This window comes from Macrotis lagotis, chromosome 5, assembly GCF_037893015.1.
Source record: "Macrotis lagotis isolate mMagLag1 chromosome 5, bilby.v1.9.chrom.fasta, whole genome shotgun sequence".
NCBI lineage: Eukaryota > Metazoa > Chordata > Mammalia > Peramelemorphia > Peramelidae > Macrotis > Macrotis lagotis.
This window is the reverse complement of record NC_133662.1, coordinates 5,472,838-5,500,757: the sequence shown is the minus strand read 5'-3', so window position 1 is coordinate 5,500,757 and position 27,920 is coordinate 5,472,838. Positions and strand designations below refer to the sequence as shown.

General features: G+C 41.0%; 1 protein-coding gene and 1 long non-coding RNA gene across 2 annotated transcripts in view; one reads left to right on the top strand and one right to left on the bottom strand.

The window, feature by feature from the left end:
* Positions 1–2,012: 2,012 nt before the first annotated feature.
* Positions 2,013–27,747, bottom strand: LEMD2 (LEM domain nuclear envelope protein 2). Its single transcript, XM_074236530.1, has 9 exons — positions 27,162–27,747; positions 23,679–23,719; positions 18,588–18,663; positions 15,127–15,203; positions 13,780–13,859; positions 11,458–11,603; positions 10,252–10,353; positions 10,057–10,159; positions 2,013–7,295 (listed from the first exon to the last, which is right to left on the bottom strand). The coding sequence occupies exons 1-9, from the start codon at positions 27,745–27,747 to the stop codon at positions 7,145–7,147; spliced, it is 1,362 nt and encodes a 453-aa protein (XP_074092631.1). The 3' UTR covers positions 2,013–7,144.
* Positions 27,598–27,920, top strand: part of LOC141523384 (uncharacterized) — a 97,828-nt gene continuing 97,505 nt past the window's right edge. Inside the window, exon 1 of the long non-coding RNA XR_012478480.1 lies at positions 27,598–27,654. This is a non-coding gene — a long non-coding RNA (uncharacterized LOC141523384). The remainder of the gene's footprint in view (positions 27,655–27,920) is intronic.

Genomic DNA, 27,920 nt, shown 5'->3' with positions numbered 1-27,920 from the left:
GGCATTTTTGAAAAAAATTTATTTTTTTCATCAAAACAATGGAAAAATCGTCATTCATGTATGTGCCCATATTTTGCATAAAGTATGCTTGTTTATATTTGAAGATTTGAATATGGATTTGTGGACTTCCTGTATTAATGATCTAGTTCCCAAGTTTAAGACCTGTTAAATAAAATTATTTCTAAGGTTCCTTCCAGCACTAAATCCTCCTGTCCTGAGGCCTTGGGAGGGGAAGTGACTGGCTCCAGGTCATCCAGGTAGTTTGTTCTCATGACTAACAGGAGGACCAGGCTTCCTGACTTAAAAGGCAGTATTTTATCTGACACATTCAATCACTCGCTGGTGCTTAGTAAGCATTTACTATGTACCACACTCTATGATTTGAACCCAGGTACTCCTGACTCCAGGGCCGGTGCTTTATCCACTGTGCCACCTAGCTGCCCCTCATACTCATTATATAAAGAAAAAAGCAAAACTAAGTCTTTCCTTCAAGAAGCCTACATTCTAATGAGGAGACAGCATGGACATAATTGATACATTCAGGATACAGACAGAATAGATGATTGGAGGTAACTAGGAAACAGAGAAGACACTTCAAAAATACTATACCCACTGATTTTTTTTCGTGTGGCTTTAACCATTCACAGTATTAATGAACCAGGGAGGGATTAAGCCCTGGAAGCTTAACATAAGGAAACACATTTAAAGACAGTTACTACTCTGCCATCTTATCAGCTTTCCTCTTAGTTCCCTTCTGCTCTTTTAGGTTTTCCAAGGCAAATGGGGTTAAGTGGCTTGCCCAAGGCCACAAAGCTGGGTAGTTATTATTAAGTGTCTGAGGCTGGATTTGAACCCAGGTACTCCTGACTCCAGGGCAGGTGCTCTATCCACTGCACCACCTAGCCACCCCACTTCTGATCTTGAGACAACTCATTCATGTTATAATTCAGACCGTTTCTTCACAGACTACAGGAACAGTGATGGAAAAGCTGGCTTCTTTTAGCAAATCATCTCTGGTCTCCACTCTCCATGACAGCTGTTTCCCAGATGTCCTCCTAGAACCAAGACCTAGCTGTTTCCCCACACTATCTCCCCTTTACCCTATCACTTTGGAGGCAACAGGATAATGGCTTTGAACCCATGGTGACTACCTCATTGAAAGAATTGATTTTAGAGGATCTTAGTCAGTGGAGTATCCATCAGCATGAGGACAGCTACTAATTGCTGTTCTTAGGATAAGTAGGTGACAAAGAGCAGTAGCACCTTTCTGTACTCAGAATCCCAAAGGAAGCCCATCGTTCCTGGATTTCCACCTAAGCCTTAGATTTCCTTCTGCTTATCTTGTCTACTCTTCTTCATGGGGCCCAGCCTGGGCCAGCATAGATTTGAGAGCCAAGAACCACACAATTCAACTAAGTGAAAAGGGACCTTCCCTAGAAATGAAGAGAACAGGGTTCAAGTCCAGACCTCATCATTAATTAGTTGTATGCCCTGGACAATTCACTATAGTTCTCTGAAGTCTTGGTTTGCTACTCTGTAAAATCATTGTGACCAAAGTGTTTTTGAGAAATATAACAGTTCATAAAAGTGAGCTGCTGTTATTTTACAGAGGAGGTCAGTGAGACTAAGAGAGGTGGAATACTTGTTCATAGTAGAAAGAATGAACATTGAGTCTGGAATTGGAAGACCCAAGTTCAGGTTCTGACTGCAGCTATAGTGGGTTCCAGTTTGCTTTCTCTGAAAAATGAGACTGGATAAAATAATCTCTTTGTTCCCTTCCAGTTCCAAAAATTCTTGCAGTGAATTTATGGCAGAGATAAGATTAGAAATTGGATCTGCATGCTTCCCATTCTGTGATCTTTCCATTGCAATGATGGCCTCTTAATAGTAAAGATGAAAGAGGACCAATCATGGGAATATTTGAAAGATAGCTAGGTAATGACAACTTTTAGATAATCACTTCCACTATAGAAATCCTCAGGCCCTGTTCTTCTCAATAGGAAGAGAATTTTTTTGATGTTTTTTTTTCAGTTATGTCCAGGTTTTCCCCATTTGGGAAAGTAATTCGCCATTTCCTTTTCCTGTTCATTTTACAAATGAGAAAACTCAAGCCAATACAGATAAGTGACTTGCTCAGAGTCACACATTAAGTATCTGAAGTCAGATTTGAAACCAAATCTTCCTGACTCCAGAACTGAAATATTCCATTGCACCACCTAGGTAACCTGAGAGGAGAGTATTTAAAAATCAAGAGATGATTCTTCAATAAAGGGTGGAAAGGAAAATATTAGTGATATTTGTGTCTTGTAAGGGAGGCTGGGGCCTTTATGTATCAATAAAGAATATGGGTCTTTTTGTTACTTAATTTATTTTGATCTTTCCCCTGTTCTCTGAAACAATTCCTCAGCAATAGGTATGCCCCTTAGAAGAAAGAAAATTAAAGTGGGGCAAAAAAGGGAAAAGCAATCTAATCTTTCCTTCCTTTCCTTTCTCCCTTTCCCCTTGACTCCGTCTCTCCTTCTACCTTCTTCAGTATCTTTTCTTTGACTCTAAGTCTTCACATCTGTCTTACAGGGAGGGTAAGCAAGATCTTCATGAATTGATCAGTGGAATCCAAAGCACTGATGGGGAAACGCTTTAATTGGAACTGTGCATAGGAATTAGGAAGATGACTTAGATGGGGTAGGCAGCTCAAAGACTCATCTGGAGTACTACAAGGACCTTATTACAGAGGGCTATTACAGGCCAGGAGGGAAAGCCAGGCACATGTTGGTTGACATAATAAGAATACAAAAAGATCTGAATCTAAAATGAAATTTAATGGGGACAAATGTAAAATGTTATATGGTCCAAAAATTCAACTTCACAAATAAAATATAGAGGAAGTAAAGCTTAAAAATTAAATTTAAAAAAGATCAGGGGACTGAAAGCTAAGTATACATCAAGTGTGGAACAGCAGCCATAAAACCCATTGGGACCCTGGCTGTATTAGAAATAGAGTGTTCAAGATGAGTGAGGTGGCATTACCTTTGTAGCTTCTAGTTAGACCACATGTGGGCACTCTGTTCAGTTCTGGACATCACATTTTAGGAAGGATACTGATAAGCAGAAGTGTCTAGTCCAGAGGAGTGTAACTAGGAAAGTGAATGACCTTGTTTGGTTTGGTTAGGGATTGGTTAAAGAAATAGGGGAATATTTTTCCTAGAGAAGACTTAGGAATATTTCTGTATTTGAAACTATTGTATGCTGAACTCAAAGAGTAATCAACAGGTCTCCAGTGCTGTGCCTCAGGGATCTATTCTTGGTCATAAACCATTTAAAATTATCAATGATATCAATAAAGTCACAGTTGATACAAGACGGAAGATAATTTTGATTGTAGTCAGGATTCATGATCTTAATAGGTTAGTTTGATTTCAATATGTATAACTATTAGGGCTAACATTTAAGTACAAAAAAGTCAACTTCAATGGGGGAGAGATTGGGTAGAAGTGAAAAAAGATCTGGGAGTTCTAGTGGGTTACAACTTGTGATATGGCAGCTGAAAAAGCCAGTTCCATATTGGGAATCATTAAGAGAGGTGTAGCTGCCAGGCTTATGCAGGTGGTCACTGTACTGTGGCCTCCTTGGGCCTTATCTGTAGTTTAAAAGGACATTAATAAGCTGGAAGAAGGTAACCAAGCATAGAGGAAGACATCAAGTCCACATCCTATGCTAAAAGCTGAAGGTATTAAGGATAATTCTGGAGAAGATTCAAGGGAGGGATGATTGTTGTCTTCAGTTATTTGAAAGGCCATCATGTGGAGAGACCAGATTTTTTGACCCTGGCAGACAGAACCACGAACAATGGGTAGAATTTGGAAAATAAAAACTTGCTCACAATGTTATTCAACAGTGTGATGGGCTTAAGAGGTAATGGGCTCCTCCTTCTTAGTCTTCATGCAGATCGAGCCACCATTTGTTCCTAGGATATGATGATGATTTTAGTGTGTTACTTAAACCCGATGACCTCTAGAGCATCTCCTAACTCACAATCTGAGATTCTAGGATTGGGCATATTCTGAAGCAGAGAAACTAACTTCTGGGCAGAGGAGTGTTTTGCAATGTTGTTGGCCTATTTCATTTATTCCTTCATTCCACAAATTTCTAGTAAGTACTAGGAGTAAGGTAGTGTACAAGAAAATATATAACACAAAAGCCTGATGGTATTAGCGTCCTTCCTTAATGATGATGGAATAAGCAGCATTTGAAGAAATTGAACAGAGGTTTGATGGTGTAGGTATTAGTTTTGGAAAACTGAAGATCTAGGTTAGCATCCTAGCTCAGCTACTTACTATGTGACTTCAGGCAAGTTACTCTCTGGACTTCACATTCTTCATGTATAAAATGGTATGTAGTAGTGGTTATCTGGAAATTCAAGGAATGTCATCTTATAATCAAATATGGCTTAAAAGTTTGAGGCCATACCTATCATCTAAATTACAGCAAAATGCTGAAATCTAAAGAAGCACTTGTGTTCCATTTGCTTACTTCTTGGGGGAAAAAAGGACATGAGTGTGTGTGGGAGGATGGTCTGAGGGAAAGCTCAGGTCTATAAGTGCTGTATTAGGTTCATACTACCCAATTGCAAAGGAGGGCAAGGGAATTAATCATGAAGGTTTAGGAAAACAATTCCATGACTTGAGGGTGGGGAGGGATCCCAGATGTGTGGACATTAGTTGGTTCACTGCATGAGCAACAAAGATGGTCCAGGGAACAGTAGGCAGAACTGCAGCTAAGTTAATGATAAAAGGATGCCATTTTGTTCCAATCCCTGAGTGGACTCTCTGCTCCTCAACCCAAGATCTAATCCACAAACTTGATTTCTGCCTCTTTAACCAGATGTAGGCAGATTCTGGAACTTCACTTACACTATCCAAATTCATAAGATATTACATATATACAAACCAGAGTTAATTTATAGCAGATGACTGGAGTACTTTTTCTCGTTTAAGACATATATCCTCATCCACTGCCCATTGGGCAAATCATCTTCTGGGGTAGGATACCTTTTTAAACTACCTAATCTCACCTTCACCCATTTACTTTATATCGAGGCAGTTTCAATATCAGGTCACATCTTCTGATCTTACATCAGATCTGTAAGTGCTTGTTTGGGCTCTTGAAATAGTTTTGTTTGGCAACAAGATGGTAGCCTCAACTTTGCATAATTTGTCCTAGTAACAGGGGTACTTACACATCTACCTAGCAAGCTCATTTAATTCAACTCCCTACAATTTTAGAGAGGAGGCCAGAGAAGGGAGTTTCTTACCCAGTTACATGGCTATTGACAACTGACAAGATTAGAACTCAGGTCCTGTGAATGCAGATCCAATGACATTCAAACATTGTTGTACATTCCTTTGGCTGACCTCTCATTGAAATTATACTTTAAAATATATTACCCTTCCATTTCAAGTAAATTGCTGTGGTGTCAACATTCAAAACGGTGATAAAGAAACAAATCAGTTTTTAATAAATAGTGCTATTCCTCCAGCAATTTAGTCACCAATAATGAAGTTCATTTTGAATCTGATTATAAAGATACTTCTACACAATTGAGCTGGAATTTAAAATTATAGGCACCATGGATCACACAAACATCAGAGGAAATAGTATTGCTAAAATATGGGATACTGGAATTTTATTAAGAAAAAATTCACTAAGACCAGAAAGAGATGGTTAATGTCTTTCTGAGACAGCTGTCAAGTTTCCTTTTTGTTCAGCTACCCCATTCCTGCCACACGTGAGAACATATGGGGACAAGATCCAAGTTAGTGTGGGATCTTTCTTACTTGACTAATAAGACCCCCCCACTGGTCTGTTTCTGGAGACTTCCTTCTCTGTTCTGATTTCAGTTGATGAGCCAGCAGGAGGTAGGTAATGAAGTTCTGCTGTCTCAGAGTAGAGGCGAGTCCCTGCAACTCTTTCGTGTGGCCAGCAGGGGGCAGATGTGCTGAAGCCTTCCTGGAAGATACTAGGTCGTTGAGACAATGTGCAAAGTGTGTGGAAAAAGTCACTCTATGACACATAGCTCTGGGGGCTGAAGATGGTGGTCTTACAACACAGGAAACACCTATGTATGGCCACGGTCACTCCTTAGAATGAGGATTCTCTCTACAGTACAGAGATGATGCTGGTGAGGTTGTTAGTCCAATCAAAAATGATTATTTCTAATGAGAACCACCACAGGATAGACACCACCACCTTAAAAAGGTTAACTTTGTGATGAAAAAAGTATAAAAATTAAATTCTGTTGAGTTTCACTGCCAAAACATCAGCTTCCCCAATTAATTACTGACAGATCTGCTGCAGAATCAGGGGGCAATGGCTGGCATTCCACCCTTGAACCCTCATTGATACACCACAGACCAGGTCCCAGATATCCACTGACCTCACACATGCCCTGGTCTAGGCAGGGCAGGTTATTCACTACCACAATAGGTACACTTCAGTTTCCCTGGAGTTTCTTTTCTTTCCTCCTCTAGTTTGAAAAGGAAGGTCAGACTCCTAAAGGAAGCAGGCTCTTTTTCTCTCTTAATGTAAGCACACCTGTGCAGTTTCCCCAGGCACCCATCGAAGCTGCCTTAAGTCCCGAAGGACTGCAACCCCCATCAACTGTGCCCTATGACCCAACCCCAGGAGGTGCTTCTCCAACATCGTCTAACCAAACAGCAATAGTGGGTGCTGGCCAGGCAGCTGGGGAAGGTATTAACTACATTTCACCGAATCTCAAGCAGCATATGCAGCTACTGGATCTCCACTTTTTTGTGAGAAACCTTTTCACGTCCTATTAGAAAAGAGGGGTGCTGAACAGGAAAGGGAGGCAGGGTCTATTTGCTGAAAAAAAACAAGGATGAGCTATGTGACCCAACTTGTTTCCTTCCCAACCCTCAAGGCAAATTAAGCTAAACTTCTCAAAAATTTCTTGGCAAGACCTTCAGAAATGGGAACAATGCATGGGCAGGTGAAGAGGTTGGGAGGTCAAGGCATGAGTGTGAATTCAGCACCAGCAGATCTGGACCCCTTTCTGTTGGACCTAGGGTGGAAACTGTCCCCAAAGACAGATTGAACAAGATCTTATATCTAACTCTGCCTGGGGAGTTTAGCGTTCAGAGTCAGAGAAATAAGAGGGTTTAGTCCATCTCCACACCAGCATGTCTTCTCCAGCCACCCTGTGTGACTCTGTCTGAATCCGGGATTCATTGGATGCCAGAAATTCCACCGCTCTGTCCCAGACCCGCTTCATACGCCTCCTGGAATGAGAAGAGATCAGGATAAGAGCTGACTGGACAGCACAGCATGGGAAGAAATCCAGCTGCCAGTGAATGCCCTTCCAACAAAAGAGCAAACCAAGGGCAGGGTACAGGGGGCTGGGAAAGCAGACTGAAGAGTTTGTTTTAAAGTAAAGAAAGTACCTAGCACAAGACAGGTTTCCTGCACTAGGGAGAAGTGAATGTCTTCATCCAGGACCAGTTGTCTAGGAGGAAAACAAATCTTCAAGCTTTCCTGCTCCAAAGCTCCTGAGGCTGATAAAGAAGTCCACATCAGCCTCCTCCACTTTCAAGAATGATGCAGGCATGCTGAGACTTTTGGACTTTCACTGACTATCAGTGGTTCATGCCTCTCCAGGTTAGCATGGACACGGGGCCGGCTGTGTTTTAATTTCTCATGTGGGCTAATTAAGGAAGTGACTACTGGCTTCTTACAGTAAGGCTCAACAGGAAGAGCCTGGACTGACTGACAGGCAAAGAGGGGTTGTCCAGTCTTTGGAACAAATGCTTCCCGGACTGTGCTTTGTCCCCTGCTTTTTCTTGAGTTGGGGTCACTCTCAGAGCACTGAGACATCCACACCACTGGCCTCTCACTGGCCTTTCCTATCCTTTCTAACATCTATCCTCCTAGCACTCCACTCTGATTGTGGGTAGGCAGATTTCAAAGCAGCCAGGTGGGAAGGTTATTTTTACCTTCACTTCAATGAACACCAGCATTATGTATTTATATAGCACTGTTCTCAGCTTTGTAGACATCATTCCTACTGCCTCCTGTGGTAAAGTGTGAGTGCATGTATGTGACTGTGTGTTGTGTGGAGGCAAGGAGAGTAAGATACCATTATCTCTACTTTAAAGCTGGGGAAATGACTAAAAGGAATGATTTTCCTGGGTTGGTCTAGGAATCAGGAGGCAGGGTAGGGGCTAGACCCTAGGAACAGGGTCTCCTGTGAGCTTGGGAGGCAGACATCAGTCTTGCAACTTTCCTCATATGACCCTTATTCTAAGAGTCCAAATGAGAAAAGTGGCAAATATTTGGCTAGCTTTTGGAAAAATACGCCTTCTTCACCCAGGACCAAACCTCCACTGACTTACTCGACAGCCTTATAATGACAGCTTCCAAGCATGAGGGCAGCTGCTTGAGGTGTCAGCATTTAAGACCATCACGTTTGTCCCCTGAGGAGCCAGACAGCATGGTCTGAGCCGTGACAGGGTTTTCAATGACTCTAAAGGCCAAAATACCTGGTTTCCCATCCTCCCACTGGCTGTATGTTAACTAGTAATGAACAAGTCTGGATTGAGCTGGGCTTCTTTAATCAGCTTCCACTGCTTTTTATCACTAAACAAGCTCTTCAAATCTCTCTCAATCTTTCACAAATAGGTCTTTGAAAGTACTACAGGGGGAGATCCAAGCGTATCCAAGCAGGGCTGACATTTTACCTAACATATAGCTACTTTGTGACTTAGAAAATGGATCAAACAGGTTGAATGATTGAGCAGATACATATCAAATAAACAAATATTTTACTAAAAGGTAACAAAGGCTTCAATGTCTCTCTGAGAATAAGAATCTGAACAGTTATTTTAAGTTCATTTACAGGACATTCAGCTTCTGATTTTATCTTCCATGTTCGGGTATTTAGATAATCAGAAAATACTTTCTATTTGACTCTGGAATGCAATTTTGTAATATTTAAATATAAACATCTGAGTTATACCTTAAACCAAATCTGAGTACATCTGCTAAAGATTATGGTGACTCTTGGAGTTAGAAAAATGTCCAGTCTCCCCATGTTGCTTCCCTATTGCATGCTGAAGGTAGGTTACCTTTTTGACTGATGGCAGAGCACTGGCCTAAGGACTCCACTATTCTGATCTGAATCTGTCTATATCACATCTTGGGAACCTCAAATCAACTCAAGGGCTGTCTCCTCCAAGAAGTCCTCACTAATCTCTTCAATTCTCTTATATAGTTATCTAATGTATTACCTCAATGTATTAGCTCAACTGATAGAATATGAGACCTAAACTAAAGTCCTTGTGTTCAAGGCCCCTAGCTGTATTTTAGAGGAAGTGTTGTGTGATAGAGCAGTGAAGGCTGAATCAAAGATAATGTTTTGGACTCAAATTCTACCTCAGATACTTACTAGCTGTGTGAACCTGAACTATTTATTTAATTTCTTTGTGCCTGTTTTCTCCTATGTAAAACAGAGGGGAGGGAGAAGTTCTAAAGTTCCCCAGCTTTAAATCTATATCACTGTCTATGCCTGTGTATTATCCTCTTACTACCAGTGAGCTCCATGAAGGTGAGGATGGCTTTTCAGATTCTATTTCTTGTGAAAATCCAGCACACAACTCTACACACAGTAGGTACTTAAATCTTTATTGTATTATACTGTGCCCTTCCATTTTATGCTGAGCTACAGATTAGTCACATAGCCTCAAAAGAGATGCTTAAGTATATGACAGAAACAAGCCATAAAAAGATTAAAAGCAATATCTATGATGTGAATCCTCCACCTACAGATAATTAAATGTTGAGAAGTTAAAGTCATGCTTTTTTTCCCCCCTTCTCTAAATCTCTTGTAGAGATTGGAAAATTCTGTAGACAAGTGACAAAAGAAGCAATATAATACCTGTGATGCTGAGGAACCAAAGGCTCCTCAGTGATATGAGACCAGTGGCTGTTATCTATGCAGAACACAGAAAAGCCAGGACTCCATCTTTGAGAACAAAGGGGACTCACCGGCTCTGAGGTGGGATCAGGGTGTCCCGCACATGAAGGATGCCCACATATGGATAGCGTTCCATGTCCTGTTCCCAATCAACATAATGATCCTGAACTACAGCTGCAATGACAGAAGGTCATAGCTTAGGACAAGGACTATTTGAATTGCCTGAACCTTCCTTTTAACAAGATCTCATAGAATATGGTCTTCACCTATAATTTTCTTCACCATCTCATACATGGCTTGTTCTTCTTCCTCTAATTTCCGCCACCGATATTTAAGAAGAATCAGAAGCCCCCACAAAAAAGCCAGGCCTAGAAGAAGCAGATAGATCAGGTCAATCATCAGATATTTCTTGAAGGTCAATTCAGGAATAAGACATGCTCATCCTACATAGGGAAAACAAGCTAAGCCCCACCCTTCTTCTTCTAACTGTTATGGCAGAGGAGTCCTTGACTATAGAAACTGAGATCCTACCCAGGCTCATTCTGCCATTTCCATTGTGTCCCTTCTATATACACCCATGTTGTGGTTTTTCCTATTTGAAGGGCATGAGATTGATCATAGTGATTTCCTGGCACTTTGGGTTCACCAGACTTGTTTTCACAATGCAAATTATGCAAAACTCATTCTCAGACTTGTAGCTGCAGCCCTGCAGTTGTCTGTGGCTTGAACTCCATTCACCCAAAACCTTTGCTCAGTGAGATCCACAGAGGTTTAGAGATATAGGGGTCTAGTTTTTAACCAATAAACACCTTTTCTTCCCTTTTTTTTTATCAGGATTTCTTTATTCTCTCCTATTCTTCTGGAAATATTTATATTTTTCAGAGGATTGAATTTTATATCAAAATGATCCTGTCTCCTTTGAGAAAAAGTTTACATTTAATATACCAATTTTAAAAATACAAAAAAATTAGATGTCTTCTATGGGAGAAGCATTATGCTAAGCTAACTATATGCACAGTTTTTGTCCTCATGGAACTTACAGTTTAGTGGAGAGGGTCAAGTTACAAACATCTGCAATTATAATACATAGTATTAAAGGATAAAAGCATTAGAGAATCGAAGAACGAAATTTTAGGGATCAAAATTATAAGTCATTAGGACTGAAAAGAGATCAGAGTAGGTTTTCAAGAGGAAGAGGCATTTGGTATTGAGTTTAAAAGGATGAACTAGACATTCATGACTTCAGTATCTGAAAGGAAACTACTGAGTCAATAGCTAACTGATCAGGACCTAGTCTCATTTTTGGGGACCCTTAAAATGTTTTGTTCTGAATCAATAACATTTCTCAGCTATTCTCATCATTAAAATGTTTATCTTCTCTCTTTATTAGCAAGACCTCATAGCTCATCATTCATACTTGAGGTTGATTTGGGGAGGGAGGTATTGTGAATGGAGAGAGATGAGCCACTTACCCCAGAAGAAAAGAAGAACAGTGGTAATGGCTGTCAGGAGGGCCCGACTAAGCCGACAGCCCAAGCCCATCCGGGGATGGGCAGATTCCAGGCAAACCACCTTGTCCACAGTTGTCACTGACTCAGACAGATCTTCCCCCTTCAACCTGAAACAGGAGCAAGATATAATCAAAGGCATTCAAATGCAGAAAACAGGAACTTGAAACAGGAGAAAGGGGAAAAAAAAAGGTTAGACATTGCTATTTTGCTTTTTATAAAATATAGTTGGCATCTTTATGGTGGCCCTTTCTAGAAATTTTCCACCTTGGCTATTTAGGAAGACTAAAGCTTTAAAGAAGGCATCAGGCTTGTCCCCCCCTGCCCCAACCCCCCCCCCCCAATCCTGCTGCTAGAGTGACGTCTCTCTCTGCAGGCCCTTTGACAACCCCTCTCAGCGTGCACAAGATTAAACTTTAAATTGGATTCCCACCTCTCAGCATAAAGAAATGGAAATGTTTACTGAACCACTGCTCTGCAATTGCATGGCAAGAATTTAAAGACAGAATCTTGGAGGTCATACTCTTTCTCTATAAACAGTAGGCACATAAACTGTTTAAGTGTAAAGAGCTTGGGAGATGAACTGAGCTCATGAGATGAAACAGAAACTGGTAGGTTTCTTCAAGGCTGGTCATTCTCCCAAATGCTCATATCCAGACAAGCTTCACAGAGGGTGGGAAGCCTTGCTATGAAGAGTTGTAAAAAGCACTGGAGTAGGCAGGATGGGAGGTTTGGGGAGGGTAGAGACAGAAGTTAACACCACCTGTATTTTCTTCAGATAGTTTAGGAGACAAGTAGCCTAACATCACATAAAAGAAGCCTGCCCTATACAGAGATTATATATTATGGCCTAATTTCTTGCAATCTACTTTAAATCCCTGGTTATTCACATCCTATTCAGAAGCCTGTCATCTCAGATAAGAAGTGGCTAATATTTTCATATTTGAATCTATTGTGTAGAGTGATGAAGGACAAAATTCTGAGGTTGTTTTAGCTTTTCTAGCATGTGAGTATGAACATGTGTATGTACATACACACACACACACACACACATACACACACCCCAGCTAGACCTAGCTTCCTAGCTTTTCTTAAAGTGAACAAATTTTTCATTACTGCATGAACTCAGTTATGAAACATTTGTTTGAGCTGCTCAAGGGGCCGCCACTGGATATACTGCTGAAGGAATTAGTAATTCAGGTGGATTACAGAAGTAGAAAACCCTTGAGTGTGTTTTAATATCAGAAAACTATATCCTGCACAGAGATCTTGGCATACAATATAAAATGGAAAGTGTTTATATGATGACTATTTCCCAGCTGGAAAAACTTTTGAGTGCTGTCAAATAAAATCCACTAAAGTCTCTCCTGCTCCCAACGTCCAAATCAGGCATTTCAGAGGGTGAAAAGGAAGGTTCTTCCTGTTAATGATGTGGGGTCAGTAATGAAGACAGGCTAGAATTGTGGGTCAAAACCCAAAGCACAAGTTCCCTCATTTCCAACAAGTGGCTCAGCCTCAGAGGGGAAAGCAGTACATTCTCAGGCAGCCCATTCTACCAGTGGTACTGATGACTGTTAGGATGTTTTTCTTTATATAGAGAGCTAAAATAGACATCCCTATAATTTCCACCTGTCTATCAGATTTTAAGCTCTCCAAGGTCAGGGATCATGTCTTATTAGAACTTTATATCTTTCTTCTCTAGAGTCAAGCAATGTTCTATACAGAGCAAGTGCTCAATGTCTGTGAAAGAAATAATGATTTGGTTGTCCTTCTTAGTTTCCCATACTAAAAACCAAATGAGCACCCAAAATTATTTCATCTACCAGCGAAGGAACTGTACATTCAGGCAAGAAGTAGAATGGGAAAGCTAAGGAATTAAGAAAACACAAACTGATCTGTTCCAAGAATATCCAAATTGATCCGTTTCAACCCTAAAACTCACAAATTTTATGTTTTATCCTAAATTCTTTTCTTTGTTATTTCATTTTATCTTTCCTTCCCTTTCCAGCCACAAATCAGAGCAGAACCACATCTTTTTGGCTTGGGAATTTGCATTCATAATCTCTTAATTCTGGCCATAAAATATATGCCAAATTTCACGAGACCCTTAGATGGCTGAAAATGGACAGGTGAGAGAGTTTTAATATCTTTCACAAATCATTTCCCTGCCTGGGTCTCAATTTCTGCATCTATAAAACAAAATAAAATAGTGGTAATCAAGGATAACCACACCCCCTTCTGGGTCTAAATCCTATCATTTCCACTTTGAGCTGACAACTCACTCACCAGATTCCTACATCCTTGTTACTGCTCAATATCCAGGTCAATGCAGCTTCAAACCTTGCTGGTGAACTGCCGGTTACATTCTGTGGGGAAGGGTTCATAAGAAGATTAGTTCTACATTTGGGTAGACTGGCTAGAACAAATGTTATTCTACTGCCTGGTAAGGAAGTTCTCTCTATGTGTCCCCAAAGACCTGTTCCACTAAATGCACAGCAAATTGGCAAAAAAGGAAAGTTTCACATTGCTGAAAGCCCATAAACATGGCTATAACTAGAAGATGGGATGCAGAAACACATGAGTAAAATGACAGTGAACTGAGACAAATGAAAAAGTATAACCTTTCCAAGGACTAGAATATTAGGCCAAAGCATCCATTTTGAGGGAGACTGGAGGTGGGGAGGGCAGAAATCTTATTTTACAGTGGAAAGAACCATGGACAGAGAACCAGGAGTTCTGAATCTATTCCTGTTCCTGTCCCTGTCCTGAGTGACCTTGGATAAACCATTTCTATTTTGTAGTTCAAGTTTCTTGCTCTAAAGAAATGGGAGGGTTAGGACTAGATAGTTTCTGAAGTTCCTTCCCACAAAAGTCATAGGACCCTAAGAATTAGAACTCCAAACCTTAGATGTACAGTTTATGAATAAGGAAATTGAGGCTCAGAGAGGACAAGTGGTTTGTCAGAGGTTATCTAGCTTCTAAGTAGCAGAGCTAGGATTAAACTCAGGTCTTCTGACTCCTGAATCCAAAACTCTTGACACACTATACCTGTTTTCCATTTTACTGGAGTCATCTTGAAAACAATTCACCACTAGGAGAGGGGGAACAATCAACTAAAAATTTAATAAGTAGTTATAGAGCTAGGAAATGAAGCCAATGGCTAAACAAAATGCAGAATATCAACAAATAGGACAGATTTCAGGCCTATGAACAAACATATATGAAAGATCTTGTATTACAGTGAAAAGTTTGCTGGACCTGGAGTAAGAAGATGTCCATTTGAGGCCTGGCTCTGCAACCTAAATGAATGGAGGACAAGTTGAGCCTCAGTTTCCTTACCTATATTAAATGGCACACCTTCTACCTGCTGGGCTAAGGAAAAGACTGAATGTCACCATGGAGGTAATTAAGCAGTGCTCCAGCAAAGTGAGCTAATATCAGGAAGCTCCCTGGGCTCTAGGGAACCTCCTCTTCAGTTATCCCAAGACAGACTTAGAGATAATCATGAGACACAGCTTTTTAAAATAAACAAAATAATAAAAGAAGAACAAAAAAACCCCCACATCAGCTCGAAGAGATCAATAAGAACCACTGAGACATCAAAATAATGGATTGACATTCCATTCTACTTACTGAAATGTATTCCTGTGCTTCAATAACAGGAATGCATTTACTCTTTAGACTCTCTGGATTTCCACATTCAAAATTACCTAGGGGGAAAAAAACAACATTCAAATCCAAATAAAAGGTGAAAACAAATGACTCTGAAATGGACTCCAAATACAGAAGAACCAAGCCGTCCACTCTAATAAGGATCATATGGCCAAGCTGCTGCCTCCTACCTTCTGCTAGGGCATCTTTACTACCCATAGTAAGATCAAAAGTCACTTAGCTTGGATCAATTCCAGATCATTAAAACCTGACCTGCAAATCAGTTTGGTTATTTGCATTAAATGACTAAAAGCTGCACAATACCAAGGTCTGTTTTCAATTGATCCTTAAAAGGATCAGAGGAATGGCTTCAGACACATGAATTATACTATAAATAAACATGGCTTGGGGAGGAAAAAAAAGGCAGCATAGCTATGGAAACTCTGTGGAGATTTAAAAATCATGACACAAGATAGGCAGCCTAGAATAATAGAACTCATTCTGGTCTTCCCTAGGGTGAGAAGCATAAAAATGGCCTAGTATGCAGTGGGTGAAGTGTTGGCTAGACCACAAGAACCAGAATCCTGATCAGTTATAGGCAGTCAGTTCTGAGGCAAGTGGGGTATTCCTGCCTTGGGACAGTCTCCTCATTCTAACTAAATTCTTCAAGACTCAGTTTGAATCCCAACTCTCTATGAAGTCTTTCCTTCCTATCCTAATTCTTCCTTCAAACTCCTACTATACCTGCCACTCTCATAGTGCCTAAGCAAATATATCACTGCACTTTATTTATGATGTAAAACTTTGCTTTTTCAGTTAATTATATTAGTGGATTTAAAGCTCCTTGAAGGGAGGAACAGTGTTGTTTTCAACTTCATCTATTACAGTGCCTTGTATATAAAACATAAATGTTTGCTTTGTTGTTCTTCAGTCATTTCATTTGTGTCCAACTCTTCATGACACCATTGGGATTTTCTTGGAAAACTCCTGAAGTGGTTTTCCATTTTCTTTTCCAGCTCATTTTACATATGTAAAATATGAGGAAGCTAAGGTAAACAATGAAGTGGCTTGTCCAGGGTCACATAACTAATAAGTGTCCGAGGCCGAATTTGAACTCAGGTCTTCCTGACTCCAAGCCTGGCACTCTATAGCTGCTCCAAATGCTTGTTTAACTGAATTGAATTGCTCACTTACAGACCATATTTTTTACTGTAAAATACTTGAGGGCAGGAATTGTCTTATATTCCATCTCCCTCTATTCCCCAACCCATATCTAATCCATATAGGCACATGGTAGGGAATAAATAATGGATCATTCATTGGTCCTTGGCTGGTGTAGGTCAAATTAGTGCTAATTATCATTTGGAATTTGATCATGTCAGAGAGAGAGTTGTGCAGAACTGGGAGCAGCATCCAGATATATGTGAAGACTAAAGTTCCTCAGACTAAAGGCTACCACCTTTTTGAGTTAACATAAGTCATGGATACAAATAGTTTATTTGAAAAGTTATCTTAAACCTGGACATAGCTGGCAAGCTCTCATTACCCAGTGTACCCTGTGTCCATGAGTTATATTAACTCAAAAAGGACTAAATTAAAATGCTAAGTACAAATGACTACCTATGGTTATAAAGACAGGATTGAGCAATTAAGACATTACTGGTGACTTTGTAGATAACAGTTTTAAATAAGTAGTGGGGCTAGAGGCCAGTTTATAAGTGAATGAAGGTGAGAAAAGTGAGAGGTAAGAAAAGACCTCTATGAATAAATTCAGGATCTGTCCTCCAAAGAGCTCAAAAGCACTTCCTCAGTTAAAATTTTACTCATCCTCCCAGCATACTTGAGGGAAAAAGGAACAAGGACTTTTAATTCCATTTTAAAGATGGAGAAATAAAGCCATTAAAAGATTAAGTGACTTACCCAAGGTCTCCCAGTCAGGAAAGGCCTAACTCAGAGCTGGAGCTTGGGTTCCCTGATTCCTAGGACAGTGCTCTATGAAAAGGACAATAAGTGTCTTTAAAATGACCTGAGAGTTGTACGAGGTCATAACCAAATGGGCACTGGTTCAAATGATAAGATTTTTGGCACAATGGCTAGCCCCTACTCAAGCCAGGTCAAGGAAGGGTAGTGCAGGGCAGGGCAAGGCAGAGGTATGAAGAGTGAGTTGTGTGTGCTTGTGATGTATGTGTATGAAGACTCTGGGTCAATCTCTCTGCATTCTCTTTCTCCCAATGCTAACCTTATCTACTGCCAACAATATGAAAGCTGCCTCCACAATGATGTGGTTATTTCTGCTCAGAACACCATCTGTGAACAGAGCAGCATCTGGCCCTCCTGTGAGCTAGCTGGTCCTGAACTATACTCAGCCTATGATGCATACTGTAGGTCACTTTTTTAAAAAAGGCTATTCTGCTTGAATTAATAGATTGCCTGGGGAACAGTAAAGCTGAGTCCCTATGTCCAAACCACCTTTGAAATGCAAGCACAAGAACCATCTAAATCCTAAGGCAAACAAACCAAAGAGGCACAATTTCTATTTTGAGTCACAGTTGTGCACAATGATTTCTAGGGTCTTTAAAAAGAGAATTACCAGGACAAAAGACTTTCTGCCTAAATCCAAGATTAAAAAAAGATGTGACTGAATGGTAAGGAAGAAAATAAAAGGTGTGACTTATTTTCAGAGTGTTGCTATAATTTCTAGTCTGGCAAACGAGCCCAGTATTAGACAGGAAGTCTGCTTTTTCCTGTTCTGGAGGACCCTTTTTCAGATGTGTTGATGGAGCTATGCTTAATTCACTAAAATAAATATTATAAAATAAACATTAGTGTTCTTTACTAGGCTCTGACAATGAAGAAGTGCAAGTCCTCATTACCTAAAAACCTGCTGCTGCAATAGCTTGCTGTAGGGTCTCCCTGTTTCAAGTCTCTCTCCCCATCCCAATCTATCTTCCACTCAGCCATTAAGTAGTTTTTCTAAGATGAAAATCTGACCATGTTACCTCCTTATTCAATAAGGCTCCCTATTGTCTTTAGGAGCAAATACAAAATGCTGTTTGGCTTTCAAAGTTCATAGTTACCTAGCTCCTTTTCTATTCAATCAACTTACTTCTCAACAGATACTCTTTGATCTAGTGACAGTGGCCTCCTGGCCCTCGACATTCTCTTTGGTTCTCCCCCATGCTTGGAATGATTTCCCTCCTCTGCTCCATTTGCTGTGCCTTCCCTCCACTAATTATTTCGTCTTTATCTTATATATGCTGCTTTGTCTTTGTTTGCATGTTGTAAACTCTTTAAGGACAGAAACCATTTTTGCCTTTTTTTGAATTCCTATCACTTAGCACAGTACTTGGCACATAGTAGGCACTTAACAAATGATTACTGAATTAAAGAAGTGAAAAATGACACAGCCACTTCCCTAGAGACACTGTATTATATACACTTACCTGCTTGTATGGCCAAAAAGTTATATAACTCATGCAGCACCTGCAGCAAAATTTTCTTCTGTTCCACCTGGCAGAACTAAGGATACCAAGAAAGAATTGAATTGATAACAAAATAACTGTTTCTGTGTATATGTGTGTGTGTGTGTGTGTGTGTGTGTGTGTTTTGTACCCTAAGCCCACTCCCTGCAACACCTGCTGCTCCTCCTTAAAGACAGAAACTATAGATCCCTTTTCAGGGCCTCAGCAGATAGCTCTGCACGCAGAAGTCCTATGGTCTGTAGGCTGAGGCTGGGGTAAAGTGATCTGAGGAAAATCACAATTTCTTTGGACTTCAGTTCATCCATGAAAAAAATCTATGACTTCTAAGGTTCTAAATCCTATGATTCTGGGCCCTGATACTTAATCGAGTGCTTGAAAGAAATACCACAAAGAATGAGTCGGCTGTCTATCTGATAGTTTATATGTAACTAAAGTCTTCTCTCACAATCCTTTGACCCCAGTGTTTGACTCTGAGCAGCAGCCAAGGGAATCAGACTGTGGGTGGGGAGCAAAGCCTGTTGATCTCAGAAGGAGATCCACTGTAACTCGAAGGGTAAAAGGTATGGCTCTCACTTTCACCAACAGACTCACAGGGTCCTGTGAGAATGTTAGCACAATAGGATTATAATCCAGCACCTTTCTGTGGGGCCAGGGTGGGACAAGCCTGCCATAGACTTTGGATTTTCATTATTTGTGATACAGACAAAACCCTATTATTATCTATATATAGATTTTTCACATTATGGACCATCTGAAGCCAATGTTTAATCTAAGGTCTTTCCTGATAGATGCAAGATTTTTGGAATTTTACAATTCAAATCATTTCATCAAACATTAAGAACCTAATGTATATATGTCCTCCACCCTTAAAAAAAGCAGTCTTTGTCCTCAAGGAACTTACAAATTAATGAAATTCATATACACAGAGAAGTAATAAACACCAAATAAATTGTATGGTGTTTGTGTGGTGTGTGTGTGTGTGTGTGTGTGTGTGTGTGTGTGTGTGTGTACGTGTCTCCCTGTCTCTCTCTACCTGCATGTGTAGGACTAATAACAATACTTGTAGGAAGGAAGCAGGGGATTCCAAAAAGCAGGAGGTAAGAAGGGAAGGCATTCAAGGAAAGGATGCTAGTCTTTGGCTGGGGAACAGCAAGCAGGCCACTTTGTCTACTACAGAATGTAGGAGGAAGTGAGTTGAAATTAATCTGGAGTGAGATTGTGAAGTGTTTTAAATGCCAAACAAAGAGATAGATATTTTATCACTTGAAGTAATCGGAAGCCACAGAAGCTTTATATCTCATAGTCAGATAAGTTTTGGGGGGTTTAATTTTAGAAGTTATGTGGAAAATGGATTACAGGGAAATCCTGGAACCAGGAAGATCATTTAGGATGCTTCTTCAATAGTTTGGGTGAAGGTGACTGTGGATTAAATAAACTAGGGTGATTGTGTAAGTGTAGAGAAAGGGATGGACACATGAGATGTCCTGGAGGCATAGACTGGGCAACTGTGTATATGAAACATAAGGGAGAAAAGGCAAGAGTTAAGAATAACTCTTTTGTTGTGAACCTGTGTGACTGGATGGACGTTGTTGCTTTTGACGGACTGGAAAATTTAAGAGAAAGAATAGGTTTGGTGGAAAGATGTTTGGAGATGTTGAGTTTGAAATGCCTATGGCACATCCACATTGGCTGTTATGCCAGATTATGCTCAGGAGAAGGTGAGGGCTAGAAATGGAGATGTGAGAATCATGATACATGAGAAATGATATGATAATCAAGAAGTATAGAAAGGGAAGAGAAGAGAATCCAGTCAGTCTTGGGTCAGAGGTGAGAGGTAGGATAATGATTTCACAAATAAAGCTGAGGGGGAGGCTAGGTGGCACAGTGGAGAGAGCACTGGCCTTGGAGTCAGGAGTACCTGGGTTCAAATCCGACCTCAGACACTTAATAATTACCTAGCCATGTGGCCTTGGGCAAGCCACTTAACCCCCATTGCCTTGAAAAATCTAAAAAAAAAAAAAAACCCAAATAAAGCTGAGAAGGAACTGACAGGTGGGAAGAGACCTAAAAGGGAGCAGTTTCATGAAAACCCAGGAAGGAGCTAAGACCCAGGAAAGAGATTAATAGTATCAAATTGCAATCAGACCAAATATCTCTGTGTCTCCTGCCTGGAATGCCCTGTCTTCCTACTTCCATCTCCCTTCTCTGATCCCTGCCCCATTATCCCACTCCCTATCCCACTCAAAAACTAGCAACTCCCCCTGAAAACAATTAGTCATTTATTTTGTAAGTGTTTTCTTCTCCCCCATTAGAATGTAAGCTCCTTGAAGGCATTTCATCTCTGTTTTTGTATCTTGTGCACCAGCCCCTAGTAAGTGTTTAACTCTTGTTGACTGAGTGGTTGAAGGAGATGAAAAGTGGAGAACAAAGGCCCCTGACTGTGAGCAATGAAGATTTTGGAGGGGACTGGAAGCCAGATTACAAGGGATTGAAAAGTGAGAGATGAGAAAGTAGAGGCAATAAAGAAGGACTGTTTTAATTAGTAGTTTTGCGTGAAAGGAAAATAGGAATAGTTGGGTCTAGTAGGAAATTTCTTAAAGAATGGAGATTGAGACATTTGTAAGCAATAGTAAAGAAGCTTAATAGATACAGAAAAACTGAAGTCAAAACAAGTGATGTTTAATAGGCTTTACAGAAAAACAAGAATTTAGAGAATCAGGAAGAATGGATAAAAGTAACCTGTCCTTGGGCTGTCTCTGTCTATTTTAGTTCAACTTTTTTACTTCACAGATAAACTAAGGTAAGATAAACTAAGACAGGAAATATTTTACCCAAGTTTACCCAGTTGGTCATGATAATTTTCATTCTTCCCAATACAATATATCAGCTTCTGTGTCAGAATCCTCTAAGACCCTATAGTCTATGCTACTTGTTCAAGTGAGTGCCTTTATATTTTACAAATCAGAGAGGAGAAATCATGGAGTTATGAGTTTGATATACTGTATTGTCCATAAGTACTGTTTTGTATAAAACCTGAGTATGGCCTATTATCAAATCTTATTTTTCAATATTTAATATATCGAAATAAATTCAATATTTAATATATTGAAATAAATAAGTATTTAAATATAAAAATTTAATTTTAGAGATGTAATTATATTTCTATCTCATGTGTCCATCCCTTTCTCTACACTTACAAAATCACCCTAGTTTATTTAATCCACAGTCACCTTTTACCCAAACTATTGAAGAAGCATCCTAAATGATCTCCCTGGTTCTAGGATTTCCCTGTAATCCATTTTCCACACAGCTTCTGAAATAAATTTACTTATATTTTGGGGTAGCCTATACAATACCAGTGTAATATTTTTAGACATATGGTGATATGATGGTCCAGGTGGCAGTGAAGGGGAAAAAGGAATAATTCAGGAAACTTTCCAACTTGAAATAAAAACAGAAAGATTTAGAACAAAGACTTTTTTCTTCTAGATTTCCCCATTCTTGTAGACTAGACTTTCATGTCTTAAGTTTTCCTTACCACCTAATCTCCACATGATTCCAGACTATTTCCTCTAAGTCTCAATTGGGATTTTTTTAGGGAAGGCAACTTAATATGGGTAGCTAGATGGCATACTGAATAGACTGCTGAACTTTGTAATCAGAAAGATCTGAGTTCAAATTGGGCCCCAGATACTTTCTAGTTATGTCATATTATATTATGGATGAAAGAGTTCACCTCTCTTAGCCTCAGTTTTCTCATCTACAAAATGGGAATAATAATAGCCTAACCCACAAGGCTGTCATTCCAACTGAGATAAAACAGGTAAAGCATTCTGTAAGCCTTAAAAAATCTATATAAATGTTATCTATTCTCATTATTATCATCAATCCATTTCAGCAACAGTTCATGTCTATGATCTCTCAAGTTTACAAACTGCTCTTCTCATAATAGCCCTGAGAGATTAAAAAAGTTTAAATATTCCTTTCTTCATTTTTACAAATGAGCAAATTAGGGCTAAGAGAGATAAGTGATTTATTTTAGGTCAAACACAGAGGCAAAACTGACTCGAACTCATTATTATATCATCAGCTCCTTCTCCAATATGCTAAATATTACAATCCAAATTCAAACAGAAATGATATTGAGTGAAACCTAGGCTTCTTCTTTATTAAAAGGGTTGAGTCAGAGCAGAATGCACTGCAATTCAAAAGCATCATCTACTGTATCATTTTTCCAAACTCCTAACTGCTGGAACTCTGAACTGATGTCTTAGGGATGCTTGGGCATCACATCCCTAATAATTAGACTACTAAGTCATGGCCTCCGGCAGCAGGAAAGCTTCTTCTGGTAGAATTTATGACCTGAGAATTTATTACCCTGTATCTTCCCCAGATGATCACCAAGACCAAAGCATCATTTCTACTCTCTAATGCTGTTTTCATGACTCATAAATGGATGCAGTTACTTGCTTTCTCCAATTATTTGTAGGGCATATGGAAGCTTCATAAACATATCTGAAGACAAGACAAAGAGGGCTAATTCTGTTGAAGCTGTATCTGAGAAAACTAAATCTACAATGCCTGAAATCAAGGCACATATTAAGGGTTCATAGTCCTCCCCCAAGACTCTTTGCTGGGATAAGGACCGATGTTGAACTGGAAAGCAGGTTTCTTGAAGACTAAAATAAGCAATTGTTTCTCCTTTGAGTCAGGATGGTGTCTACAGTTCCTTTGCAAACAACCTATCATATTTCTCAGGAATCAACTTTAGGAGCAGACAGATCAAAGTACTGATGTTGCAATTGATGGAAGAGTTTTTCTAACAGGACAGGTATGAGATCTTTAGGGGCTCAATTCTGTGCATTTCAGATTCTCCTACATAGCTACAATTGAGTCTGACATGAACATCACAGACTACTATTTGATTTTGTACATTATTGAAACTATTCCCCCCAAATGATCATATTAGGATATTTTTGTAGGGAAGTTTACCTCTCTAGAGACAGCTAGATCCTCAGGAGGAATAATAAAAAAGCTATAAAACAAACTCACCGCATCTGTTTTTCTTTCACAGTCCACCGGCAACAACTTCACTAAGACCAAAAAAGAAACAGAGAAGAGGTTAAAAAGGGCAGCCAGTTAGGAAAAGAAGAAAAGGCCCCCTCCTCAGACTCAGGGCACCTGACTGGCACCAGGGAGATGGCAAGTAACATGCTTCCCAGGTCAGATGCAGTTTTAAATGCCCAAAGTCAAATATATCTTTACACATTTGCTAGTAGGGAAAACCCAAGATTTCATTTGTAAGCCTTCATTTATAAACAGGCCTGCTACTTTGTACCTTTTATTTATAAATGTTTCTTTATCAAAATTTAGTAGAACTCTGCTATGGGATCTACCTCATATTCAAAGAGCTTTGCTGAAAGTGTTCTTGGCATTGTGCACAACTATTTACAACACAAATCTTTTAGAGCTGGAAGGGGCCATTTGATTCCAACCCCCTCATTATACAGGAAGGATAACAGAGCCTTAGTGGGCTTCATACCATTAATTTCAAAGAGCAGAGGGATACCAAATTTACAAAGAATCAACTGAACTTGGAGTCAGTTTCAATTCTCCCGACAGGTCATTCCACTGCCAGTCCTACTAAATGGCATATTTCTCGGTCTGCCACCAAACAACTTTTTAGCCATTCTTTTATCTTCTAAATCAGGATGAACTATCAACTTGCATGGATACCCAAGCATTAATTTATGGCAATGGTTAAAGAGCAATTTGATTTTTTAAGTTTATTTGAGGAATTTCTTGAGCTTTTCATAAGATGGGAAAAGGCAGCTTAAGCTTGTTCCTGGACATAGTCAATATTACTCAGGCAGAATTAATTATCATGCTCTGCAGAGAATATTAAAAGATGGTAAATTATTTAATGTGTCACTTCACACTCAAATTTCTATGGAAACAATATGTATAATGTCACTTCTTTTTAAGATGAGTTCAGAGAGAAATTTAGTAAATTTTTCTGTGAAAAAATATACATTCATCTGGTAGAAGAAATATTGAATTCTTATCTACATGACCTTCCCAAGTTTGAGTCTGCATAAAGATATGAGAACAGGGCATCCTAGATGGTAAAGACCAGAATTTTCTTGGCTCAATAGAGGGAAAATAAAATGTTTTTGTGTGTATATAGAATGACATACAGGTATGAGACAAGAATAATTGGAAATTTTTTTGGGTTACAAAGTTAGAATTTTAAAACAGGAGGGGAATGGGGCAAGAGGGAAGAGGTATAATCAATTATTGTAATCTTAACTATTAACTCACATTGTTATGTACAATTTAATTTATAACGCACATTTCTCACAAAAACTCTGAGGTATTATATTTATCTCCACTTTCCAGATAAGACAAGTGAGGATGAGAAAATGATTTGCCTACAGTCAACATGACTAGTTATAGGTAGAAGCCAAAACTCAAATCCAGGTGCTCTTTTCATAATACCATATGGTTTCCTTTACACTACTAATTTTACAAAATACCTTCATATTTGCCACAGGCTAGCTATGATCTTGCTAAAATTATTCCCCATATTTGGGTCTGCTTTCTTATCTGTAAATCGAGAAGGTAGGGGTAAATGACCTCTGTGACTCTTTCCAGCTCTAATATCTGATAATTCTAAAGCAGTCCTAATGTTTTGAGGCAGTATCCACTGAACAATAAGAAAACTGAAGTCACAGAGCTGACTCAGACAACCTCCCTCGGGAAAGATGGTAAGGAAGGGAGACAGTATCTAAATAGGCTTTCTTTATGAGTCAATACTATGTCTGTGACTACCAGAGGAGAATGGGTTAGGATCCTGGCAAGCCTGTACTCCAGGAAGGGTTCACCACAAGACAAGGAGTGAGGGTACAGGAAGGGGGATAGATAGAGAGTTAAAAACCTTGGGATGATGAAAGTTAGTACTGGGGAGAAAACTCTATTATTATTCTACTTATAGGACATATCCTATTCCTAGGACAACTTCCCTAATCCCTATTCCAGGAGCACCTTCAGAGGATTACCACACCTGGAGAGTTGAGAACTAAGGAAGATGAGGAGAAGAATCGTAACAAATGAAAACAGTTTCCCTAACCCTAGCCCAGCTGATGGTAGAAATAATGAAAGAAATAAGTCTTAAAAGTCTAGAGATAAGAATAAGGGGTAGAAATTACTAATAAAGACATTCTCTGCCATCTCAACAACTGGAAAGAGGGAAGTCAAGAAAAACTGGGGAGTTGAGAATACCATAGCTGAGGAAAGAGGATAAATTATGGATCCCTTAACCTTTCCCACAGTAGCTGGTACTAGGGAGAACTGGGAAGCTGAGAGGCACAAAAATGAGAATTTGGGGCAGTGAGAAAATAAAGGGTTTTTCCCCTCCTCTTCCCCTGAGAGGGTAGGATGTTAATTAGAGTTCTGTGGCCCTAGAGTTAAGAATTGGGGCAGAAATTATTTCCAAGGACTCTTATTCCTCTTACCCTTTTTGGAGCTATTTGGTAACTGGAGTCTTGGCTATAAGATTTGCTGGCCTTAATTGAGGCATTGCCTCCAATCAAACTGAGACCTAGGAAAGAAAGACCTTAGCTTAAAAAAGCTAAGACCTCCTACTCATCTAGGGCTATTTCCTCATCTATATCTTGCCATTGGACTCAAATGGTTCCAGAGGAGAAATGAGTCTTGGTGACTTTGCACAGCATCCCCTCACTTAAATCCAACTTACTTGCATGTCATGGTATCACATCCATGTCACGGTCCTTTTCAAGAACAAAGGACAAACAACAAGAAGAATTGGGGGTGGAAGTTTGATTGGAAGACTGAGAATTTAAAAGACTGAAAAGAAGAAAAGCTGTTCTTTTCCCTCTTAACTGGTAGTAGTGGAGGGGAATAAGTGGAAGTGGTGAGTTACTGGCCTGGAAATAAAAAGGAACACAATTCTCTTGGCCTCTAATAGTATAGAAGATGGCAGGCCGGGGAGCTGGGGCAGATAGAATCAGGAGATATGAGAAGCTCTGGACCAGGTTCCTAGTGTAAAAGGAGGGAGTTGAACAAGAGGACTTGTTAAGTTCCCTTCCAGTTCTAAGATTCTAAGAACAGTCTGTAATGGAAACTGCTGGATTTGCATTCTGGGGTTCAGATATCAGGTCAGTCTCTTATTACCTATGTGACTTTGGTGAAGTCACTTACCTCTTCACTTTAGATTTCGTGCAGGAGGGACCCTTAGAAGATCGGTCCCCTTCATCTGACAGGAAACTGAAGTGACTGGACCCGAGTCACAGGTGCCAGCCCGGCCCCACTAGGGTTCTCTCACTTGAGGCGCTGCGCTCTCCCCTGGGCTGCCAGATGAGGGGGGCGGTTTAAGGGGTCCCTCCTGCACGAAATCTAAAATCCCACAATCAATCCCCGAAAAGGAAGGGGCGGGGAGGTGGGGCAGGGGTGCCTGGGGGAGGGGCAGCAGGTGAGGGGAGAGAGAAGGGGCGCCCTCCCCGGCGGGCCACGTACTGTTCTCCTCCGCCTCCTGCGCCCGGGCGGGGCCCCCCATCTTCGCCCACAGGATGCCCAGGAAGGCGAGCAGCAGCGCCAGGCTGGCCCAGCACAGCAGGCGCGACAGCCAGCGCTCCAGGCGCCGCCCCATCTCCGGCCTGGGCCGGGGCCTCGGCCTCGGCGGCCCGGGCGCGGGGGCAGCGGCCCACCAGCGGCGCGGCCCGGGGCCCGGGGCGGGCGGCTCCTCCTCCTCCGAGCTGTCCCGCTCCCGCTGCCGCTCCCGGCCGGGGCGCCAGGAGGAGGGGCTCCGGGCCGCGGGGGCCGCGGGGTGGATGCCCGGGCGGCTCCCGGCCCAGGGCGAGCAGCCGAAGGAGGCGGAGCCGGCGCCCAGCCCGGGGCAAGCTCCGGGGCCCAGGCCCAGGCCCGGGCGCGCCGCCTCGGGCCGCAGCGGCCCCGCGCTGGGCCTCGCGCGCAGCCGGGCCTCGCCTCGCAGCCGCTGCAGCTTGTGCAGGTACACGTCCCGGGTGGTGTCGGTGATGGGCCCGGGCTCGAAACCCAGGGCCTGCAGCTCCCGCCGCAGCTCGAGGTCCGACCGCGCGGCCATGGCCGCGCCGCCGCCGCCGCGCCCACCCCGGAACTGCCCCCGCCGGCGCCCGAGCCGGCCCGGGCGGGGAGGGGCGGGGCGGCCCGTGGCGGCAGCCATGCTGGGGAGGTCGGCCGCCATCTTGGGGCGGTCCGCGCAAGGCCAGGGGAGGGGGCCGGCGGGGGCCCGCCATA

Coding starts and splice junctions, on each gene's coding strand:
- LEMD2 (XM_074236530.1), bottom strand. CDS start 27,747: ATGGCCGCGCGGTCGGACCTCGAGCTGCGGCGGGAGCTGCAGGCCCTG. Junction 13,860..15,126: donor AAGCACAGGAATACATTTCA/GTAAGTAGAATG, acceptor CCTTCCCCACAG/AATGTAACCGGCAGTTCACC. Junction 10,354..11,457: donor TGTTCTTCTTTTCTTCTGGG/GTAAGTGGCTCA, acceptor TGCTTCTTCTAG/GCCTGGCTTTTTTGTGGGGG.